General features: G+C 37.0%; 4 protein-coding genes across 4 annotated transcripts; 3 read left to right on the top strand and 1 right to left on the bottom strand.

Annotated features, from left to right (window-relative positions):
• On the top strand, nucleotides 7-5,289 carry LOC104725434 (beta-D-xylosidase 1-like). The gene is made up of 6 exons (XM_019232860.1): nucleotides 7-371; nucleotides 944-1,225; nucleotides 2,500-2,669; nucleotides 2,756-2,853; nucleotides 2,932-4,281; nucleotides 4,381-5,289. The coding sequence occupies exons 2-6, from the start codon at nucleotides 968-970 to the stop codon at nucleotides 4,974-4,976; spliced, it is 2,472 nt and encodes an 823-aa protein (XP_019088405.1). The 5' UTR covers nucleotides 7-371; nucleotides 944-967; the 3' UTR covers nucleotides 4,977-5,289.
• On the top strand, nucleotides 5,913-7,160 carry LOC104725433 (translation initiation factor IF-2-like). The gene is made up of 4 exons (XM_010444097.2): nucleotides 5,913-6,013; nucleotides 6,099-6,472; nucleotides 6,573-6,798; nucleotides 6,897-7,160. Exons 1-4 carry the CDS (start codon nucleotides 5,935-5,937, stop codon nucleotides 7,019-7,021), a joined length of 804 nt encoding a protein of 267 aa, XP_010442399.1. The 5' UTR covers nucleotides 5,913-5,934; the 3' UTR covers nucleotides 7,022-7,160.
• Nucleotides 7,329-9,068, top strand: LOC104725432 (protein trichome birefringence-like 4). Its single transcript, XM_010444096.2, has 5 exons — nucleotides 7,329-7,811; nucleotides 7,899-8,094; nucleotides 8,180-8,376; nucleotides 8,458-8,616; nucleotides 8,708-9,068. The coding sequence occupies exons 1-5, from the start codon at nucleotides 7,342-7,344 to the stop codon at nucleotides 9,066-9,068; spliced, it is 1,383 nt and encodes a 460-aa protein (XP_010442398.1). The 5' UTR covers nucleotides 7,329-7,341.
• On the bottom strand, nucleotides 20,797-21,720 carry LOC104728734. Its single transcript, XM_010447677.1, has one exon. It carries the CDS (start codon nucleotides 21,718-21,720, stop codon nucleotides 20,797-20,799), a length of 924 nt encoding a protein of 307 aa, XP_010445979.1.

Raw genomic sequence — 22,289 nt, 5'->3', positions numbered from 1 at the left:
TACTTGTATTCCTCTTATGTTTGGTTCACTCGTCAGAGTCACTTCGGCCACTCTTTGCATGCGACCCGGCAAACGGGTTAACCCGGACGCTCCGGTTCTGTCGGGTTAACGTACCGATCCACGTGAGGGTTCAAGATTTGATCGGAAGGCTAACGTTGCAGGAGAAGATACGCAACCTCGTCAACAATGCTGCCGCCGTGCCACGCCTCGGTATTGGAGGCTATGAGTGGTGGTCCGAGGCCCTTCACGGCGTATCCGACGATGGTCCCGGCGCTAAGTTCGGTGGTGCTTTTCCTGGCGCCACAAGCTTCCCACAAGTCATCACCACGGCAGCTTCTTTCAACCAGTCTCTATGGGAAGAGATCGGACGGGGGAGGATAATTAAGAATTTTTGTGTTTAAAAAATATAGTTTTAAAAATGAAGATTTTATGATTTCTCTACGTGAAAAAACGTCATCGACATCGACATCATTAGAGGTCATACACTAGTGATAGATTAGTAGGACGCTCTATATTTTTTATTCTTGGAAATTTATAATTCACATGAACTTTACTGACTACGACATGAGTCTATCGAATAAGTCAGAAAATTAGACAAAGTCCAAAACCGGTATATTTTACTTTAGACATCAAATCCAAAACCAGTATATATATAAAACATATTTTGAAATATTATGGGTTAAACAGAATTTATATTTTTTGAATTTATACATATACTGTATACATATATATACGTATAGTATACATCACATATGTTATACGTTTATGTATTGTTTGCCAAATTTAATACTTATATGATGATGGGCAAGCTAGCGAATATCAAAATAATACTTTTATTTATCATATGGTGTAAATATAAAGTATATATATTTCTTTCAACAAAATCAAAGGCATACGGACAATATATATATTAGAATTAACATAATTTATGGTAAAATAAAAGGTGGTGTCTGATGAGGCAAGAGCTATGTACAATGGAGGTGTGGCCGGGCTGACATATTGGAGTCCAAATGTGAATATATTGAGGGATCCACGGTGGGGCCGAGGCCAAGAAACTCCTGGTGAAGATCCTATCGTTGCCGGAAAATACGCCGCCAGCTACGTCAGGGGACTTCAGGGCACCGCCGCCGGTAACCGCCTTAAAGTCGCCGCATGTTGCAAACATTACACCGCTTATGATCTTGATAACTGGAATGGCGTCGACCGTTTCCATTTCAACGCTAAGGTAAATCTCATTCACATCTACTTACTTACTTATCTCTAATTATGTGTTTTGAAGTTTTTGACTACTAACTTCTTTTTGTTTGGTTGAAAAATGCTAAAACTCTTTAAAATTTAGATATTAGACATTATCTTAATTTATAATTTGTGTGGGAATATAAAAGAGAACCCGTGAGTCTCTACTATATTATTCTTCCATTTTAAGTGGTTCGTCATTTAATAAAAAATTCAAATTTCATTTTCGTTTTTTCAAGAAAAAAAAAAACAAAAGATTAGATTTTTTGTTGAAACTTCTAAATATACTTTCTCGAATTAGAAATTTCTACTTTATGTCGTTTTCTATTATTTATGGCTCCACGCAACGAATTGGATGTGACTAAATATGCGTTTTCTCGTTAATAATGGCCAATCGTCTTTTATCTTCTTTCGTAACAAGATTCGTTAAATTCAGAAGATAGCTTAAATCAATATATATCTCCATCGTGAGGCATTAGTTATTTATAGTTCCGTCGAATATGCGTCACTTCGCAATCTTGCAAAAGACTTTTTTCATCCGATTCAATCGAAATATATCATCAAATAGGTAAACTATGTGTAGATTTGTATGCATGTCACAGTCAGATACAAACAAAACATTTGCCTAATATATAACAGCTAATTAAGCCAATAGACAGCGTGACTTAGTGATGTATCATATGCATAGTCTTAAGTAATATTGGTGGAGAATCTTATCCCTTATTGGTTCATGTGGACCAACTTGGGCCAAGCTCCTTTCCTTTTATCTTGTTCATCCCAAATACATGCAATAAAATTAAATTATATATAACAAAAAAGATTCGTTTCTCATGCATAAATAACTCAAAGCATAACCATCTAAACGAAATCATTATTGATATGTATAATTCAAGATAATAGTATATATGCTTTTATTATTATAGATAGCTAAGAGATAGTTGCATGGTTGGTCCTAAGATTTTGGGACCTCAAACCTAGAAGAAATTTGTGATCCATAAAGTTTATACAAATAAAATAAAACTTGAACTAGTGTTTTTACACATTTTTTTCATAAAAGTCAACCATTTAAGCTAATACAATCACGAAAAAAATGAGCTACGAACCTATAGCCACAAAATGTTTTGTGGCATTGAGCAAATTTTCTTGTAGTGAATTTTAGAATTAGTATCTTAATTATATCATTTACTAACGTACAAAAGTGGTAGGTGGCTCACTCAAAATTTTCTTAAGGATGGGTACTTATTAAATTTATGATGGATTTAGGTCACCCAACAAGATTTAGAAGACACATACAATGTACCATTCAAATCATGTGTCTCCGAAGGAAAGGTCGCAAGTGTTATGTGCTCGTACAACCAAGTCAATGGAAAGCCCACATGTGCTGATGAAAATCTCTTAAAGAACACTATTCGTGGTCAATGGCGTCTCAATGGGTAAGTTTTAAAAGTCACACACAAAATCAACAGCTCATATTAATTTAACTCATAGACTAATAATATCAATGCATACGTATATATAGGTACATCGTCTCAGATTGTGACTCTGTTGATGTTTTCTTCAACCAACAACATTACACCAACAGTCCGGAAGAAGCCGCCGCCGCCTCTATTAAAGCCGGTAAGTTGTTATATTCAATTGCATGCATGTGAACCGTCCGGTTAAGTTTGATGAGAAAAAACATCGTGTCGTTTTCAGGTTTGGACTTGGACTGCGGGCCGTTTTTGGCGATTTTCACGGAAGGTGCGGTGAAGAAAGGATTGCTAACGGAGAATGACATCAATTTAGCACTTGCTAATACATTAACGGTCCAGATGAGACTTGGTATGTTCGATGGCAATCTTGGACCGTATGCTAATCTAGGGCCAAGAGACGTTTGTACTCCGGCCCATAAACATTTAGCTCTTGAAGCGGCTCATCAAGGGATTGTTCTTCTCAAAAACTCCGGTCGGTCTCTTCCACTCTCCCCTAGGCGCCATCGCACCGTCGCCGTGATTGGACCAAACTCCGATGTCACCGAGACTATGATCGGAAACTATGCAGGGAAAGCGTGCTCCTATACGACGCCGTTGCAGGGTATCTCTAGATACGCGAGGACACTTCACCAAGCTGGTTGTGCCGGCGTGGCTTGCAAAGGAAACCAAGAATTTGGTGCGGCTGAGGCAGCGGCGCGTCAAGCCGACGCAACGGTTCTTGTGATGGGATTAGATCAGTCTATAGAGGCGGAGACACGAGATCGAACGGGGCTGCTTTTACCGGGGTTCCAACAAGACCTAGTGACCCGTGTGGCTCAAGCTTCCAGAANCGGGCCGTTTTTGGCGATTTTCACGGAAGGTGCGGTGAAGAAAGGATTGCTAACGGAGAATGACATCAATTTAGCACTTGCTAATACATTAACGGTCCAGATGAGACTTGGTATGTTCGATGGCAATCTTGGACCGTATGCTAATCTAGGGCCAAGAGACGTTTGTACTCCGGCCCATAAACATTTAGCTCTTGAAGCGGCTCATCAAGGGATTGTTCTTCTCAAAAACTCCGGTCGGTCTCTTCCACTCTCCCCTAGGCGCCATCGCACCGTCGCCGTGATTGGACCAAACTCCGATGTCACCGAGACTATGATCGGAAACTATGCAGGGAAAGCGTGCTCCTATACGACGCCGTTGCAGGGTATCTCTAGATACGCGAGGACACTTCACCAAGCTGGTTGTGCCGGCGTGGCTTGCAAAGGAAACCAAGAATTTGGTGCGGCTGAGGCAGCGGCGCGTCAAGCCGACGCAACGGTTCTTGTGATGGGATTAGATCAGTCTATAGAGGCGGAGACACGAGATCGAACGGGGCTGCTTTTACCGGGGTTCCAACAAGACCTAGTGACCCGTGTGGCTCAAGCTTCCAGAAGTCCAGTGATTTTGGTCCTTATGAGTGGTGGACCAATCGATGTAACCTTCGCTAAGAATGATCCACGTGTTTCTGCCATCATATGGGCCGGGTATCCGGGTCAAGCGGGTGGAGCTGCCATTGCCAATATCATCTTTGGTGCTGCTAATCCTGGTACGTAGCTAATAATGAGTTTAGTTTCAAAACCAATGTCAAAATTGAATATATTTAGCTTTGATTAGTAACATTCAATATTTCTAAATCTTATGATAGGAGGAAAGCTACCAATGACATGGTATCCACAAGATTATGTGGCTAAGGTGCCAATGACGGTAATGGCCATGAGAGCATCTGGAAATTACCCTGGAAGGACTTATAGATTCTACAAAGGTCCAGTCGTATTTCCATTTGGGTTCGGTTTAAGTTACACTACCTTCACTCATAGTTTAGCCAAAAGCCCATTGGCCCAACTATCAGTTTCACTCTCCAATCTCAACTCTGCCAATGCCATTTTCAACTCTTCATCACACTCCATCAAAGTGTCTCACGCCAACTGCAACTCATTTCCGAAAATGCCCGTCCATGTCGAGGTATCGAACACCGGTGAATTCGACGGAACACACACGGTCTTTGTCTTTGCCGAGCCGCCGAAAAACGGAATAAAAGGATTGGGTGTGAACAAACAATTGATAACGTTTGAAAAGGTTCATGTCACGGCAGGGGGGAAACAGACCGTTCAAATTAATGTTGATGCTTGCAAGCATCTTGGTGTGGTGGATGAGTATGGAAAGAGGAGAATCCCAATGGGTGAGCATAAGCTGCACATTGGTGACCTTAAACATACTATTTTAGTCCAACCGCAACTTTGATGGAGACATATATAAAGAAACAACAAATACGGAAACCATGATCTTTAACAAAGTGAAGTGTTTCTTCTTATTTCTATTATTATGTAGAGAGATAGGTTTATTTTCTTATGAAATTTAAATACTCAAGAATAGTATGAAATTTGTAAAGAAGCACCAAAGGGTTGCTTCTTGGATATGTGTTTTTATTTTCTTTGTTTTATATTTGGACCAAAGTTATTGTAACTTGTGGCTCCCAACATAAGAAATACAAGGAGCCCTTGTAAAATGGTGAAACTAAAGATAAATGAAAATAAATGTTAAGTTCGATGTCCCATATTGATAAGCTTGAAATATGTTATTACAGTTTTTCCATATACGCCTTAAACTTTGTTGTGTATGTGTTTTTGTCTGTTTCTGTCTATATATATTAGGTGTTGGAACTTTGGTCTTTGGGCATAAAGTCGCAAATGACTCACTGCAACTTTATTGGTTCATGGAATGGTGTGAAGATGTTGGTGTGGTAGTTGAGATTTATTTTACAAGTGCATTCATTCGTATCCGAGATCACTTTTAGGTTTGGTTTGAATATGTATTTAAGTTTTTTTGTTAGGTTTAAAATATGTATTTAAGTTTTTGTTTTCGAGATCCTTCTTTGGCTATAAAACAAAGTAAACAAACAAAAAAATCTTCTTTCGTGTCGAGTCCTGAGATCACTTTTAGTTTGATTTTACTTTTCTTACTTATATGATTTGATTTCATGGCAGTCAATAAATGGTTTACAATAGGCAAAGTAAAAAACATAGAGCGGGTTGGTGATGACTTTGTATTCAACTGCTACAAACTTCTCTTATGTATTTTTTCTAACCTTCTACATGAAACTTAAACTCTACTTACTTGCACCACAAGATTTACAATTTCCAGAAACAACTAAACTGGAATTATATAAGATGGATTTACTCATTTTTGTGAGCTCTTGACAATGGCGTTTTCATACATCAGAGAGCTCCGGATCTCAGTCACCCTTGTCGTTTTTTTCTTCCTCTTAGTTTCCTTTCCAGGTCTGTTGCTCATTTATACACAAGCATGTATGTTACTTCTTTTGCAAGGTTTTGGTAACTTCATTTAAGAATGTTAATTTTACAGGGAACACTTACAGTGACGAAGACGAATCAGATGCAGGAGGTGCAGGTGGAGGAGTTGGAGGTGGCGGAACAGGATTTGGCGGTGGTGGGACAGGTGTGGGAGGCGGAGGGATAGGTTCTGGTACTGGATTTAACGGCGGAGGGACATGTTTTGGCGGAGGAGGATCGGGTGCTAGTGGCATTGGTGGAGGAGGAGTCGGAGGATTAGGCAGCGGCGGTGGTAACGGAGGCTTTGGAGGAGGAGGAGGAGGAGGATTAGGTGGCGGTGGTGGTAACGGAGGTTTTGGAGGAGGAGGAGGATTAGGCGGTGGTGGTGGTGGAGAAGATCCACCGGAGATAGTTGCAAAAGCTTTGGAATGCTTAAATGAGAAACACGTAATAAAAAAATCAAAAGCCATTTACTGGCAATACAAGAAACCACGATCTTAGTTTAAAAATTTAAAACTCAACAAAACTTTCCAAATAAATCATGTAGATATACAGAGAGTGTGAAGAAACATGGAGGCTAACGTTAACCGGAGACCTGAATATTCCATTGGGGAGGACAGAAGAGTTCTGCCAAGGACCATGCTTCTCCGAGACACATTTGGCTTTGCATTGCATTGAAGACATTATTCACCACTACAGATTCTTTAACAGAGCCACCATCCACGACATCCGTGAAACCCTCAAGTCCGGTTGCAGCTACGGACCCGAACGAGGTATCTGATTCTAAAGACCGGTTTCTTGATATCTGGTTTAGACCGGTTACTTCGTATTCTGGTTTAAATGCTTAATGTTAGGTATTGTATACATGCAGGTGATTTCAATGTTCTGGAGCATATTGAAGATGAAGAAGAAAATGGAAGTGAGAAGATGATGAAGTCAAGATTTGGGTCGTTGTTCCTTGGGACTGTTTTGTTCACCATTGCCTTGCTTATCTAAAACCTTTCTTATTTTGTTATTTCAGCCATTATCTTATAGCTATATATTGATTATTTAGAAATAGATATAAACCAATCTCTTTGTATACTTATTTAAAGAGTCCTTATAATTTACAAATTATATTTCAGAATTTCACATACATACAGGTCTGATTGATTACACGTCCAAAATAAAATACGAAAACACAGTAAAAAGATATTAAAAAAAATTGCAACCGTTGGATCTCCCTTTCCCCTCCAAAGAGAGCAGATCATAATTGTTACCTTTTTCCAAGAGAACAGAGAGGAGAAGACGAAGAACAAGATCGTCGACGTTTAACAATGGCGGATCCAAAGAATCTCTTCCTCATCACGAAACATCCATCAACCACACAGATCTTTCTAACGTCTCTCTTCTTCCTCTCTCTCTTCCTCCTCTCATCTTCATCTCTCTCAGATTTCTCTCCATCACTCATCGTCTCAAGCTTCACCTCTCGTCTTCTCACAGCAGCTAACTTCTTCTCTTCCCCTTCTTCTTCCACTTCAACTGCTTCAGACACGACTATGTTCCTCTCCTCTGTTTCTCACAGAAGAATCCGAGTTAATAACGAGTCAAAGATCGATCCCGTAACCAAAGAACTCACTTCTTGCGACATTTTTGATGGGACTTGGGTCTTTGACGATTCTGAACCGGTTTATTCACCTGGTTATTGTCCTTTCGTTGAAGATAAGTTTAACTGCTTCAAAAATGGTCGACCTGATTTGGGTTTCCTCCGTCATCGATGGCAACCTCATGGATGCTCGATCCCAAGGTTGCGTTCTTGTTTTTACGATTCTTCTACTATTCCCTCTTTGTGACTCTGTTTTCATGAGATTGTTTCTGTTTTGCGTCTGTTTAGATTCGATGGGAAGAAGATGCTGAAGATTCTGAGAGGGAAAAGAGTTGTTTTCGTTGGTGATTCATTGAATAGAAACATGTGGGAGTCTCTGGTTTGTTCACTTAGGTCAACATTAGAAGACAAAAACAGAGTTTCTAGGGTTTCTGGAAAACAGAGTAATCTACAAAACGAAGGTTTTTACGGTTTCAGGTTCAAAGTAAGTGTATCACAGAAACATAAACATTGGTTTTTGGAATTAACGTTTTAGGTTTGTGATAAGTTTTTATTTGATTTGGGGTTAGGACTTTGACTGTTCTATTGACTTCATCAAGTCACCATTCCTCGTTCAAGAATCAGAAGCTTTAGATGTGTACGGGAAGAGAAGAGAGACGCTGAGACTGGATATGATCCAACGATCGATGACGAAGATATACAAAAACGCAGACATTGTTATATTTAACACTGGTCACTGGTGGACTCACCAGAAAACATACGAAGGGTATGAAACTATGAACTGAACCTTTCTTCTTTACACTTGTCTCTATTCATATCTGAGATAACCAGGTTTTTCGATTTTTAGGAAAGGTTATTTCCAGGAGGGGAAGCGAGTTTACGAAAGATTAGAAGTGAAAGAAGCTTACACAAAAGCTCTGCATACATGGGCTGATTGGGTTGATTCCAATATCAACAGTACTAGAACAAGAGTCTTCTTCGTCGGTTACTCCTCTTCACATTTTAGGTTGAGAATAGTTTCCTTTCATCCCAAGAAATCTCTGTTAGGGACTTAGGGTATAGAAATTTGGTTTTGATTCTGAGTTTTTTAACTGCAGAAAAGGGGCATGGAACAGCGGAGGACAATGCGATGGAGAAACAAGACCGATACAGAACGAGACGTACACAGGAGCGTATCCATGGATGATGAAAGTGGTCGAATCAGTAATCTCTGATATGAAAACGCCTGTGTTTTACATGAACATAACGAAGATGACTTGGTACAGAACGGACGGTCATCCGTCGGTTTATAGACAGCCTGTGGATGTCCGTGGAAGTTCTCCTGCAGCCAGAATGTTTCAAGATTGTAGCCACTGGTGCCTACCTGGAGTTCCTGATTCATGGAACCAGCTTCTCTACGCTACTCTGCTAGTTTCATATAGTTCCTTGCGTGACAAGTCACTTGGAAATCTCTTGTAGTTCTTAGCTTTGTATATAAGGTTTTACCGTTAATGCAAGAACTCCTTCGTACTGTATTTAAAGCCTAATATGTCATTAGAAATGGGTAAAAGATCCAAATTTTGTACGGCTTTTCATGTTCATATGATCGTGATGTGGTTTGACAGCTACTGATCAGTGATTACCGACATCTCTCTATCACTCTCACACTTTTTTTGGCTTATGACGTAAATTGTATTAACGGTGTGTTTTTAGCAATTTGGTGGGGGAAATAACACTTTTTCCTCATTTTCTTTTATTTAGATATATAACATATATAAGACCTAATTAAATACCTAATTAAATAAAGAAAACTTACAGATTTGAGTTCCACAAAGCATAAACATTTGAATATTGGTTACTATATATTTTCTTAAAAATTAATTTTTAGAATTCAACAAAAAAAATATTTTTCATTTTGAAGAAAAAATTATTTTGATTTCTAGAGATAATAGGGTACATCTAGAAAAAATATTTTCACAAAGCATAAACATTTGAATAGTGGTTTGTTCCCCGTGATATGCATCTAATTTTACATTTTATAATCAATAAAAAAAATTCAAAATCTGCAAAAAGAAAGAGAAGAAAAGCATGTGTGTTCCTTGGCTTCTAAACTGGAGAATTAGTTTTTCAACTCCATAATTAAAAACGGCCATGAATGAAGGTATAGAGGTGAGCTGGTTAGTATTTATGGACTAGGTCCATACATTTCTGCATTCTTAAGCCTATATCTAGACGACTAGGCCCAATCTTATATAAACGGAAACAAAAGACTAGCAGGCGGTACTATCTCTCTTTCTCTCTGCTTGTTTTACACGCACCAGACTTCATCAATCATCGGTCACTCTTCTCTCTGCTTGCTTTACACGAACCATTCTCTCTGTGTCGTTGATCGAGCAATCAATCTCTTCCTCTCTGCTTACACGCACCAGCTTCCATCTCTTCTCCCTTGCATCATTCCTCGACGCAATCAATCGTTTTTGAAGATGTATCGATTTGTCTGAAGTAGTGTTTGTGTGATACAAGAAGTGATACATGATTGCGGAAGTAGTGTGTGTGATACAAGAAGTGATACAAGATTGCTGTTGTTTTATTTGCGTGAGAAATTTCTAGAAGGTTTGAGAAGACAAGATTAAATGACGGTTTGAGGATATTAAAGATGGAAACTACTATTTCATTGGTTGATGAAAGTGGAGTTGTACAAGGAAAAGGAAAAGTGTAAAAGGAAAATTACTTTTCCTTATGAGATATAAAAATCTTCTCCTATGTGATCAGGGAATTGTGTTGGCTATATAATGAGTAGTTGGGCACGTCTTTGAAAGGCAAGAAAGCTGAGACATAAAGAATAAAAACCCTAGAGAGAATTATCATTGTGTTCGGCTTAGTTTTTCAGTTGGATGTTTGTGTGTTCAAGCTTCTTTGTTCGTTCTTTCCACGTGATGTCGACATCGTTTGCTAGTGTAGAGGTACACTGAGGTTTTAAAGATGGTTTTTCTGTCACCAAATAGTCAAGATCATGAAAAAATCTCGTTGAGTTTTGATTCTACACATCACTATATCCGGGTTTTCTTCCCTTTTAATGAACATAGTAATCCCTTCACTATATCCTACACATCACCAAATCCTTAGAGTCATATGTTCATCATAACTTTTTCTTCTTTTCCATTTGATTCACATTTTTCCGCAATCGAGTGAGTTTCGAAAGCAAGTAATTTCCATATTGAGTAAACTCTACATATTAAATTAGTTAAAAAACTTTTGGAGATAAAAAGTTGTTAGAGAAAATATATATCCTACAGAAATTCACCAATTTCCCTTAAAGTTAGTTTTACCATTCAGTTCAAAACAGCATATATAACTACTACTGATCGTACATCAGAGATTTGTCTAATCATTTTTCTTTGGCAATAATTGTTCTATTTTTTCAACATTCTGGCATAAAGTGAATTTTTGTTTTAAATGTATGTAGTCATTGCTTATTAAAACTGACCAAAAATAATGGTGGAGCTGCGTTATAGATTTGAAAAGAATTATTATCGTAGTTTTTTTGTAAATATTTATAGATTTTTTTTTTTTGGGGTGCTAAGAATATTTCGAAGGCATATTCATTCGTAAGCCTTTGTATATTAGGTTTTACCGTTAATGCTTGAACTCCTTCGTACCGTATTGAAAGTAAGTCCTTAGCAATGGGTACAAGATCCAACTTGACAGCTATATTGATCATTACTGACATTTTCTCTCTCTCTCTCTCTCTCACTCTCACTCCTTTTTTGTTTGTGAGGTAAATCGTATTAACGGTGTTTTTGTTTTCTACTATTTGTGTTAACACATTTTTGTGGGGAAATAACCTTTTTTCCTAAGTTTCTCTTATTTACATATAACATAAAAACAAAAACACTTCAAAGATTTGAGTAAACATTTGAATATTGGTGGCTATTATTGGAAATTTCATTTTCAAATTTTAACAGAAAAAAAAAAATCTATATACCCTATTAAAAAAAAGACTATATACAAATATATACCCTAAAATATATCTAAAAGAAAAAAGTCATTTTGATTTCTAGAGATAGTACACAAGTGTACATGTATATGGGTTACATGCAGGACATGTCAAAGAGATCGGTTGGGTAATTTATTACTCAAAGTGCTCATATGCAAAACAAAAGCGTATTTATATCAAAGGTCAGATTTATGTAGGTTGGTGAGAGGGTCGCAGGATCCATATGGACCTGCATGGCCATTATAACCTCCGTATTTATACCAACGTCCCCTTACGCGTGGACCCAAAATACAAACATTTTTTTAACGTATTATATACACCTAAGTTCTATATATATGTGCCAATGCGATTACACCAATATGTAGAATAAAGAGGACTAAAAAAATATATGGCTTCATGAAACTATAAATCAAGAAATACTTTCTTCTTTCACTGAAATGTATTTGTACATGCATCTGATTTTAAAAGTTGTTCTATAGTGTTTTCTACTAATGCTATCGAACGTTGTGTTATCACTTGTACTTTGGATTTTCTCTTTTGAGAAACATATACAAGATAATGCATATTTATTTTAATGATTTAGTGTCGGTGTACATTCAATAGATTGGATTGTTGTATGAATTTTACGATGAATACAGGCGTATGGGGAAATAGAGAGAGAGAGAGAGAGAGAGAGAGAGAGAGAGAGAGAGAGAGAGAGAGAGATAGAGAGAGGGGAGTATAAGGAACCCATAGGCGAAGAGACAAGGACAAAAAGAATTTAGAGCAATGGCTTTAATGGCAAAGCTTTTGCTCGTTGTAACTAAAGAGACTCGTGATGTCTACGTGACTGGTTCATACATAATGTCATCATCCTTTTTCTATTCACTCTGTCTAGAATGACACCCATACCTTAATAAGTTACGGTCGAATTTAATTTAATTTTCTTAAATGATGCCTATGAAAAAGCAATAGTTATATAATTATTATGAGTTGACAGAAACAAAAAAAAAAAGAAATCTATAACTACATTAAGATTATTAAATGAGCTACTCGATTAAACTATGCAAATAATACATGATATAAAAAAGTTCATGTTGAAATGTATTGGCAAAGTAATTAGACGTAGAATTTATTATTTGTTTATAGTTTATAATCTTTCTATAATGAAACGACGACGTAATTTTGTTTCGAAGTATTTTGTTCTGCAAGGATTTTTAAAATCTACTAGAAAATTAAATTTGTTCGTCNCTTCTCTCTTTTTTTTTTTTTTTTTTTTTTTTTTTTTTTGCTAACAAAGAAGAAGCAAAAGTTGGTGTTGATGGATTACTGGTGACTGGTGAGGATAGTGTAGGCAGTCATTGGAGAACGAGCTCGACTTGATCCTACTTGATGCGTGATTCTTCTAACTAACGTTATTTTCATCATGATTTAGTTCTTTTGACCTTTAATCAATATAAATCGAAAACATTTTTGAACCTTAATATTTTCTTCTTCTCTTTTTGAGTTATAATAATCGTCAGCCTTGTTTCCATCATTTATTTGTTCACATTGGTTCCCAGATCTATCAGTCACGATCAGTTCCTTCTTGACCACCAGTAAACATGATTCTTGATATGAGACATGACCAAATAGATTGGATTGTTGTATGAATCACCCGTCAACCAAATTACCTACCAATCTTGAATACAACTCTTTTGACCATTGTGGTTGTTCATGAGATTCCAAACGATGTGGTACACCATTGTGGTTATATTAAACTAGCCTTGCCATGATATATACATATTGTATCCATGTCCATAAAAAAGGATCCTTCTTTGGTATCTAATTCCGACTATGCACATTACTCAATATCAGTTTCCTTTCCAACAATAATTTCATTTTATCTACTCTAAATCGTCTTGCGGTTGCGGATCAGGCAAATTTGTATATATATATATATATATATATTTGTTTTTCTTCCTTTTGAATGATGCCTTGTGCAAGAATGACTCTCTTTCGACGAAAATAATTTATTTTCTATTAACTTCCTACCTTTTTTTTTTGTCAAACAACCTTCTCCTTTCAATATTTTGGGATACAATCCAAGTCCCACATATGAAGTTTGAAAATATAATCATTAATATATAAATGATTAGGGCCAATCCACTAATTGCCAATTGATTTTTAGTAAGAAGTCCAAGATAAACCCAAATTTAACATGGTAGCAGAGCCCAAGGTTTAAGTTCTTGTGGACCTAGCACTACAAGAGATATGTACATTGTTAGCGCAGAAAAACTGCTATGGTAGGTATTTCACAGCGAAATCGCAAATGCTGTGACATCGACAGCCATGGTAGGTGTCACCCATACGATAGTGTTGTTTGCGTATGCTATGATTGGCAAAGATACTATAGCAATATTTCGAAGCTATTATTTATTATTATATAACACGTAGATTTTTGTTATCATAGGTCCTTCTACAGTAGCAATTATCTTTTGCTTTGAAATATAGTGGTGCAACATGATTTCAATGCTATAATATATTCTTATACAATAGCTTTTGAGAATTGTTATATATAATATACTTATAGCATTTTTATTAGCTGGAGTATATTGTTTCAGAACAAATTATCAGAGCTATGATATATGAATTGAATTGTTTTTTTTTGTCCAATTATATTTGTTTCCAGAAAGCTATAAACCTGTTTAAATCTATAAACCAATTAACAGAACAAGTAGAGATTTAAATTATTAAACATAAACCTGTCTCCAATTCAACATTCAGAACAGAAGTCTACAAAGTCATTCAACAGAGGTTGTAAAGTCTGAATCCAAAATACATAACATTAGGCATATGTAAGTTGAGTAATTAGCTTAGTCTTAACTAATTAAAACTAGCTAACTTGGACCAAAGTTTCTTCATTCCCTGCAACAAGCAACAATGTATTATATCAGTTATTTATATTAGTAGCAGTCTATCATATGTTAAACGAAAACACAAACATAACACAAATTACTTACCTTAGTTTCATAAACTCAAAAGATGACCAACTTATCCATCGGCCAAGCAATAGATGAACCGAGTGCATCTCTCATGTACCTCGATTTCATCTGATGACCTCCACACTGCTGCATCATCTATCTTTACTACATCAACCCATACTCTAGCTGCATTTTCCCCCAAGCGAACAAAGTGGACTTTAAGGTCTGGGTCGATTGAATGCACTCGTCCTTCAGCAACAACCTGCTTCTTTCCACTAATATCCAGTAACTTGCACTTCTGATTTTCCTTGACAGCTCCATTTTTACGCTGCCATGTTAACAATATTAACCAGTTTACAACAGATAGAATAATAACTAGAATGGTTTTCTAAAATGATGTATCAAGAATATTTACTGGAGATCTTCGAAGAGGGGCTTGTGTAGCAAGTTGAGTTTTTCTTACATGAGATTTTGGACCTGTTGGTGGAGACTTATCAGTAGTATGTTTTGAACCTGTTCCTGAAGTTTTCTCACTACTTTCAGACATTTGGAGAGAGGATTTTTGACTTGATGCATCTGGTGCAGATTGAATGACAACTTTGCTGGCAAGCCATGCTACAAAAGATTTAACACAGTCCTCAAGGTATGCCACATCAACCGTAGGCCTCCATATAAATGTTTCAGGCTGAAACACCTTATCAACAAATACTTTGACTGCAATTGGTCCGATAGGAATGTCGTTAACTAATGCTGTTGGTTCTTCCATCTGCCATCGTCCTTCTGCAACAACTACATCATCTGCAGACAAATCCAATAGTATGCATTTATTCGGCGAATTTGTGATTGGTCCCTATCAAAGTCATTAACACAACAATATGATTATGTTAACTAATCATTCTTCCAAATAATTCTACAGCCATGATACTATAGCAATATTACGGTGTAATATCTTCAATTTCGAGCTCCTTTTCTAAGTTAACACACTTAGAGGCAGGCCATGCAATCATCTGTCCAACAGCTTTATCAACTGTCAACATGTTATGCGCAGGTCTCCAAAGGAACATTTATGGTAAAATAGCAGTTTCAACCAAAACTTTAACATCTGATGGGCCTAAGCGACAACCATTCACTAACTCCTCCGGATCAGAAGAAATAATGCGTCCCTCAGCAACATTTGCATCACCACCAGTCCAATCAGTCAAAACATACTTAGGTCGTGATTTTTTGTTCACAGTCTATAAAATTACCAATAGNTTGAACCTGTTCCTGAAGTTTTCTCACTACTTTCAGACATTTGGAGAGAGGATTTTTGACTTGATGCATCTGGTGCAGATTGAATGACAACTTTGCTGGCAAGCCATGCTACAAAAGATTTAACACAGTCCTCAAGGTATGCCACATCAACCGTAGGCCTCCATATAAATGTTTCAGGCTGAAACACCTTATCAACAAATACTTTGACTGCAATTGGTCCGATAGGAATGTCGTTAACTAATGCTGTTGGTTCTTCCATCTGCCATCGTCCTTCTGCAACAACTACATCATCTGCAGACAAATCCAATAGTATGCATTTATTCGGCGAATTTGTGATTGGTCCCTATCAAAGTCATTAACACAACAATATGATTATGTTAACTAATCATTCTTCCAAATAATTCTACAGCCATGATACTATAGCAATATTACGGTGTAATATCTTCAATTTCGAGCTCCTTTTCTAAGTTAACACACTTAGAGGCAGGCCATGCAATCATCTGTCCAACAGCTTTATCAACTGTCAACATGTTATGCGCAGGTCTCCAAAGGAACATTTATGGTAAAATAGCAGTTTCAACCAAAACTTTAACATCTGATGGGCCTAAGCGACAACCATTCACTAACTCCTCCGGATCAGAAGAAATAATGCGTCCCTCAGCAACATTTGCATCACCACCAGTCCAATCAGTCAAAACATACTTAGGTCGTGATTTTTTGTTCACAGTCTATAAAATTACCAATAGAGTACATATCAGACAGTATATAGTAACAAATAAATAATCACGCATCTTATATAAATTACTCACTTTAGCAGCTGAGTTTTCACCAACTTCAGTGTCTTGTCCTTGCTACAAATAAAAAAGCATAGTTAAATCTTGGATGCTAATTCAGCATGTTAATTAATGCATAAATAGTTAAGTGTCTAACCTTGTTCTTGAGAAAGTCAATTATATTTTCTAATTCATTGACCTTTTGCTGGAGATGAACATGCTTATCTTGCAATTCAGCCATACACTTATGATTCACTTGGAGACAAGCTAATTTGGTCTTAGACATGTTTCTTCCCATTGCCCTCATTCGACCAGGATTATCAGGTCCTAACAGTTGGACAAGTGTATCGTCTGTTTCATTGGTTGTAGTTGGTGTAGTACCACTAATAATCTCAGCTGCAAATTACAATTTCAAATGATCACACAACGCACAAACAATATTCAAACCATCAGAGCAAGGCAAAATATATAACTCACAATCTTTTCAGCCGCATTCGTATTCACTGGTGTACCATCTTTCTTGGTACGGGACTTGACCCAGACCTTTAGCCTTGTCACCTCTGATGGGTTTGTAGATTCCTTTTTCTAAACAAAAAAAAAATTACTAGAAAGAACAAGTATTTAAAAGTAGAATGACCATCCTAAAAATGGATATATTTAAAAGGATACTGACCATATCTTCTGTTAGTCTATCCATCCCTCTGCGACTACATGTGTGAAGAATCTGTTTGCGCCTTCTTTCCTTATAGCTATCGCTTATAACCTAATAGATGAATAATTATTATGTAATCTATGATATAACAAAGAAAGTCATTTATTTGTAGATGCATACCTTGAATTCATTGCTAGTTTTATATTTGACAAATTTACGCCACTCGAAAGGAGATATATTCTTAGGTCGCAGATTCATCCTCTCTTGGTTAGTATTAGCTTCTCTTATCGATTTGACAATGCCTGCTTTATACCCTCCATAAACATCCCATCTGCTTCAGCACTGCAACCTTTTGATACCCTTCATCTACTGCAAACCTTGCCTGCATTCATTACAGGGAAAAAAAGTTTGTGTATTTGATCGAAGTTAACTAAGTAAATGAAAATGACATACCTGAATAGATTTCCAGAGAACTATCTTGATGTCGTCACCTAATTTGGGCCAACGATCAATTGTGATTAGAACGTGTTTCCGTACCAATGCGCCTACATATGATGCCATCTTAACTGACCCTTCACCATAAGGCTCTCCCATCATAGTGTACAGTACTTGAACTCCTGGTATTTGGATCCTTGGCAATTTCTTTCATCCGTGTTGGTCCTCGCTGTCTCTTACTCTTTCTTTCAACAGGAACAAATAATTCAATTTCACCTTCAGGTTCTTCTTCTTCAGGTTCTGCATCAACCAATGCTCTGTAATTGGATCCTCTAAAGGATGGTCATCTGGTAGTTGGAATCCAGATTCTACAGGTTCTGGTTCAATAGTACGCACAAATTGTACCTCCTCATCGAATTTCTTATCATCACCCTTTCTTCCACGCTTTTTATTTGTACGTGTCATGTCAACTCACCTGAAAGTTAGACATAATAAAGAGGAAATTAGACACAATAAACCGGTTATGATTTGTCATCAAAAGAAAATAAAAAACGTGGAAGAAAAAGCACAAAAAACTAACAGACAGAAGACAAAGCACACATTTCACACATATATTCCTTCACAATCTGTTCGCTCATTTTCAGATTCATCCAAGTCAACACCAACATCAATATCTGGTGGCAATGGCCTAATGTCTGCTATTCCATCTTCAAATTCTTTCTGAGTGTATCTTCTTGAAGGACCTCTCATAGCCACATACCAACTCGATGACTCATTTTCCCTTGGGTAAAACACTTGCTTAGCTTGAGAGGCTAATATGTATGGATCCCTTGAGAAAGAGACCTAACTATGATTCAGGTTAACAAGTGTGAAACCATCTTCTACCTTAACTCCATTTCCCCTTACTGCCCATTGTCAACGGAAGAGAGGATCGTAAAACACATTATAGTCCAACAATATAATGTCAGTTACTATCCCATAGTAAGAAACCAAATCCATCACTTGTGAAGTGTCCTTTGCACTAGACCTACAAATTTTCGTAGCCTCATAAAGACACCACTATTCTGACTTTTGTTATCAACTGATACTGTGTGAAACCGCTACCCATTCACAATATAACCTGTATACGACCGTGCACAACTACGAGGACCATATGCCAATCACTTAAGTGTTTCCTCATGTCTATTGGAATCAAGAGGTATCTGTAAAAAAAAAAGAAATTGATTGAGATCAGACAAAACTATAGAAACAAACAAGACAAATATATTATGACTAGTCAGTGCTAACTAGCCTGTTCTTTTAGCCATGATGCAAAATTCTGAGTATGCAAGCTTCATAAACTTGATGCATCTCGTCTACATCTTCCATTCGATTCTTGTAGATGCTGCAGATGTTCACTTGGAAGATAACAAAAAAAACAAGAAGGGTGAACGACAACCATAATAATTAATATACATAAATAGAAATTTGTGGCACTTACTCAACATAAGGATCAACGACAGCCATATTTTGTATGACAGCCATATGGCCCATTTTCTTCTCCGTTTTAGTAAGAGTGATTGGAGTGCCTGCAGATATTGGACGTCCTTCCAGAATCATGTTGTTCTCAAAGTGTTTCTATCCATATTTTCTTGAACATTTGTAGTCTTTTTCAAAAATTCACTACAAAACCGGATGCATTCTTCTGAAAGATAGCATTCAGCAATACACCCCTCTGGTATTGCAGTGTTTCTCACATAGTCTTTAAGAACTTTCATATACCTCTCAAATGGGTACATCCATCTAAAATGAACTGGACCACCTAGCCGAAATTCACGTCCTAGATGTACTGTCAAATGCACCATGATATCGAAGAAACTTGGAGGAAAATTTCTTTCAAACATGCAAAGAGTTTTAACAATCTCAGCTTCCATTGCCAATATCTGATCCCTATCAATTACTCACTGACACAACTGATTGAAGAATGCGCATAAGCATATAATTGCTACCCTCAGACCTTTGGGTAACAAACCTCTAAGTGCAATTGGAAGAAGTTGTTGCATTATCACATGATAATCGTGGGATTTCAGACTTGTGACCTTCCAGTCTTGTAGTGATACGCCTCTTGATATGTTTGAGCAGTATCCATCTGGGCCTTTGAAATCAAAAAGTCGCCTACAAAATATATTTTTCTCTCCCTTGGACAAAGACCAAACTGCTGCATGTAAGTATGTTCTTTTTCCTTGTGTTTTAGGATGCAATTCCTTCCTAATACGAAGGACCTCCAAATTTTTGCGAGCATTAAGACCATCCTTAGATTTCCCACAATGCAACAATGTCGATACTATACTCACAACCACATTTCTCTCCACATTCATTACATCAAGGTTATGTCTTACGGGTAGCTCCTAACCAACACACAAACAATAAACAAAAATAAGTCTCAAACAAAGCCTAATTGATAAAATCAATAAAACAGAACATGACAAAAGACTTAACACACCTCCCAATAAGGTAGTTTGAAAAAGATTAACCTTTTCTTCCATCTTGATATCTCTTCCTCGTCTATCTCTTCCTCTTCATCTTCCTTAGATTCACTAGATAAATCCTCACTATCAGAACTTAATCCAGTTGATGCCATCCTTTTTCTCTTACATGTAGACTGTTTCAAATTGCCAAAGTTGTTTTTGAAAATTTTCAAGTGTTGAGAAATTTCCTGCCCACTTAATACTCTTTTCTTTCTCCCATGTTCAGCTTTTCCATCAAACCAAGACTTCTTCCACCGAAAACTATGTGTTGGTGGCAGACCCTTTCTATGGCACATGTAGACATGTTTTCTACTAAACTTCAACCACATACTTTCTGTATTTTTCCCACATAAAGGACATCCCATTTTACCCTTTACTTTGCAGCCTACAAGATTCCCATATGCAGGAAAATCACTAATCGTCCATAGCAGCATTGCCTTAAGAGTAAAAGTTGATTTACTAATGGCATCATATGTTAACTCCCCATCGTTCCACATATGTTTTAGATCCTCAATGAGTGGTTCTAAGTAGACATCTATATTATTACCCGACTGTTGTGGACTAGGAATTAACAATGTACGCATGATGTTCTCCTTCTTCATGCATAAGTTAGGTGGCAGATTGTAGTTTACTAACATAACAGGCCATCAACTATACATGGTATTCTTCATGTTGAATGGATTAAATCCATCAGTGGAAAGTCCAAGCCTCATATTTCTTTCTTCAGATGCAAATGAAGGGTATTTAGCATTCATCTGATCCCATGTGACTGAATCCACAGAGTGGCGGAGTTTTCCATCGTTACTCTTGTTATTAAAGTGCCACCTTAAATCCTTAGCCATATCCACAGACCTAAACATTCTCTTAAAGCGTGGGATTATGGGGAAGTACCATAATACTTTATGAGGGACACCTTTTTTTACTTCTCCAGTATGCATGTTAGTCTTCCATCTTGAAGCCTTGCATTTAGGACAGTTCTCAAGCGTCTGGTACTTCTTACTGAATAGGATGCAATCATTGACACATGCATGAATCTTCTGGTAACCCATATCAAAGGATTTCAAAAATCTCTTCACCTCGTATAGTGATGTGTGCAGCACATTATCTTCTGGTAATATCTCCGGCAATGTCTCCAACAGATCATTGAAGCTCTTGTCAGACCAGCCATTTTGTGTCTTTAGTCTGAACAGTGATACAATAGCTGACAACTTGCTATGGTTGACACATGATGGATATAAAGTTGTTTCAGCATCTGCAAGCTTTGCAAGGAACTCATCTTCTTTCAAATCCTCACCCTCTGCAATCTGACTAAACTCATCCGTATTAGCAAACTCCTCATCCAGATATTCAGCAGCTTGATATAAACCAAAAATCTCATCATTCCACTGACTTTGATTGCTTTCACCATCAACCACTGGATTCAATTTTCCATGATGATACCAATCAGACCGCATCTTATATGCTTCATCCATTCCTCTTGTTACCAGATGATCAACTACAATACTGCCAGCGTGCCGATCTATATTATGACAATCAATGCAAGGACATACAATCAAATCAACGTCTCCCATATCCGCAGAGACAGCTCGTACAAAATTTGTAGCCCCTCTCTCATACGCAGGATCAGCTCTTCATTTTTTTTGCAGAGTTAACGAAAAAAAAAACCAAGTAATGTCTCCAAACACCTACTAACATCTAAGCTACATAACTAAAATTCTTACCTGCAAAGATGCACCCAATCCTTGTCCACCATTTTAAGTTCTAACCTTAATTTAAACCTTTAGAACCAATTAACAAATAACTCAAACACATATAATAACTCAAACACATATAATATATAACTCAATCAAAACAATCTCTATAATTCTGTATATTTTAAACCAAGCTATCTGAAAACACACACAAAAAAAAGACAACAAACTCGATTGGTTTACAGAATCAAAGAGAAGATGGTACTAACCTGTTGTGTGATAAGAGAGAAAGATAAGCTTCAAAATCCCATTGTTTTACTCGACAACACTTGCAAAACAATATAATATTACAGAATCAGTAAAGTTATAATAAATCTGCAGATTCAGAGAACATATGAAGCTAAAACAGATTCAGATAACATATCCAACAAACTCGATTTTAAGAAAAA

This window comes from Camelina sativa, chromosome 11 (genome assembly GCF_000633955.1).
Source record: "Camelina sativa cultivar DH55 chromosome 11, Cs, whole genome shotgun sequence".
Classification (NCBI taxonomy): Eukaryota; Viridiplantae; Streptophyta; class Magnoliopsida; order Brassicales; family Brassicaceae; genus Camelina; species Camelina sativa.
Note: the sequence above shows the minus strand (reverse complement) of the source record. Positions and strands in the feature narration are given on the sequence as shown.

Coding starts and splice junctions, on each gene's coding strand:
- LOC104725433 (XM_010444097.2), top strand. CDS start 5,935: ATGGCGTTTTCATACATCAGAGAGCTCCGGATCTCAGTCACCCTTGTC. Junction 6,473..6,572: donor AATGCTTAAATGAGAAACAC/GTAATAAAAAAA, acceptor TAAATCATGTAG/ATATACAGAGAGTGTGAAGA. Junction 6,799..6,896: donor CAGCTACGGACCCGAACGAG/GTATCTGATTCT, acceptor GTATACATGCAG/GTGATTTCAATGTTCTGGAG.
- LOC104725432 (XM_010444096.2), top strand. CDS start 7,342: ATGGCGGATCCAAAGAATCTCTTCCTCATCACGAAACATCCATCAACC. Junction 8,377..8,457: donor CACCAGAAAACATACGAAGG/GTATGAAACTAT, acceptor TTCGATTTTTAG/GAAAGGTTATTTCCAGGAGG. Junction 8,617..8,707: donor TACTCCTCTTCACATTTTAG/GTTGAGAATAGT, acceptor TTTTAACTGCAG/AAAAGGGGCATGGAACAGCG.
- LOC104728734 (XM_010447677.1), bottom strand. CDS start 21,720: ATGGGAGACGTTGATTTGATTGTATGTCCTTGCATTGATTGTCATAAT.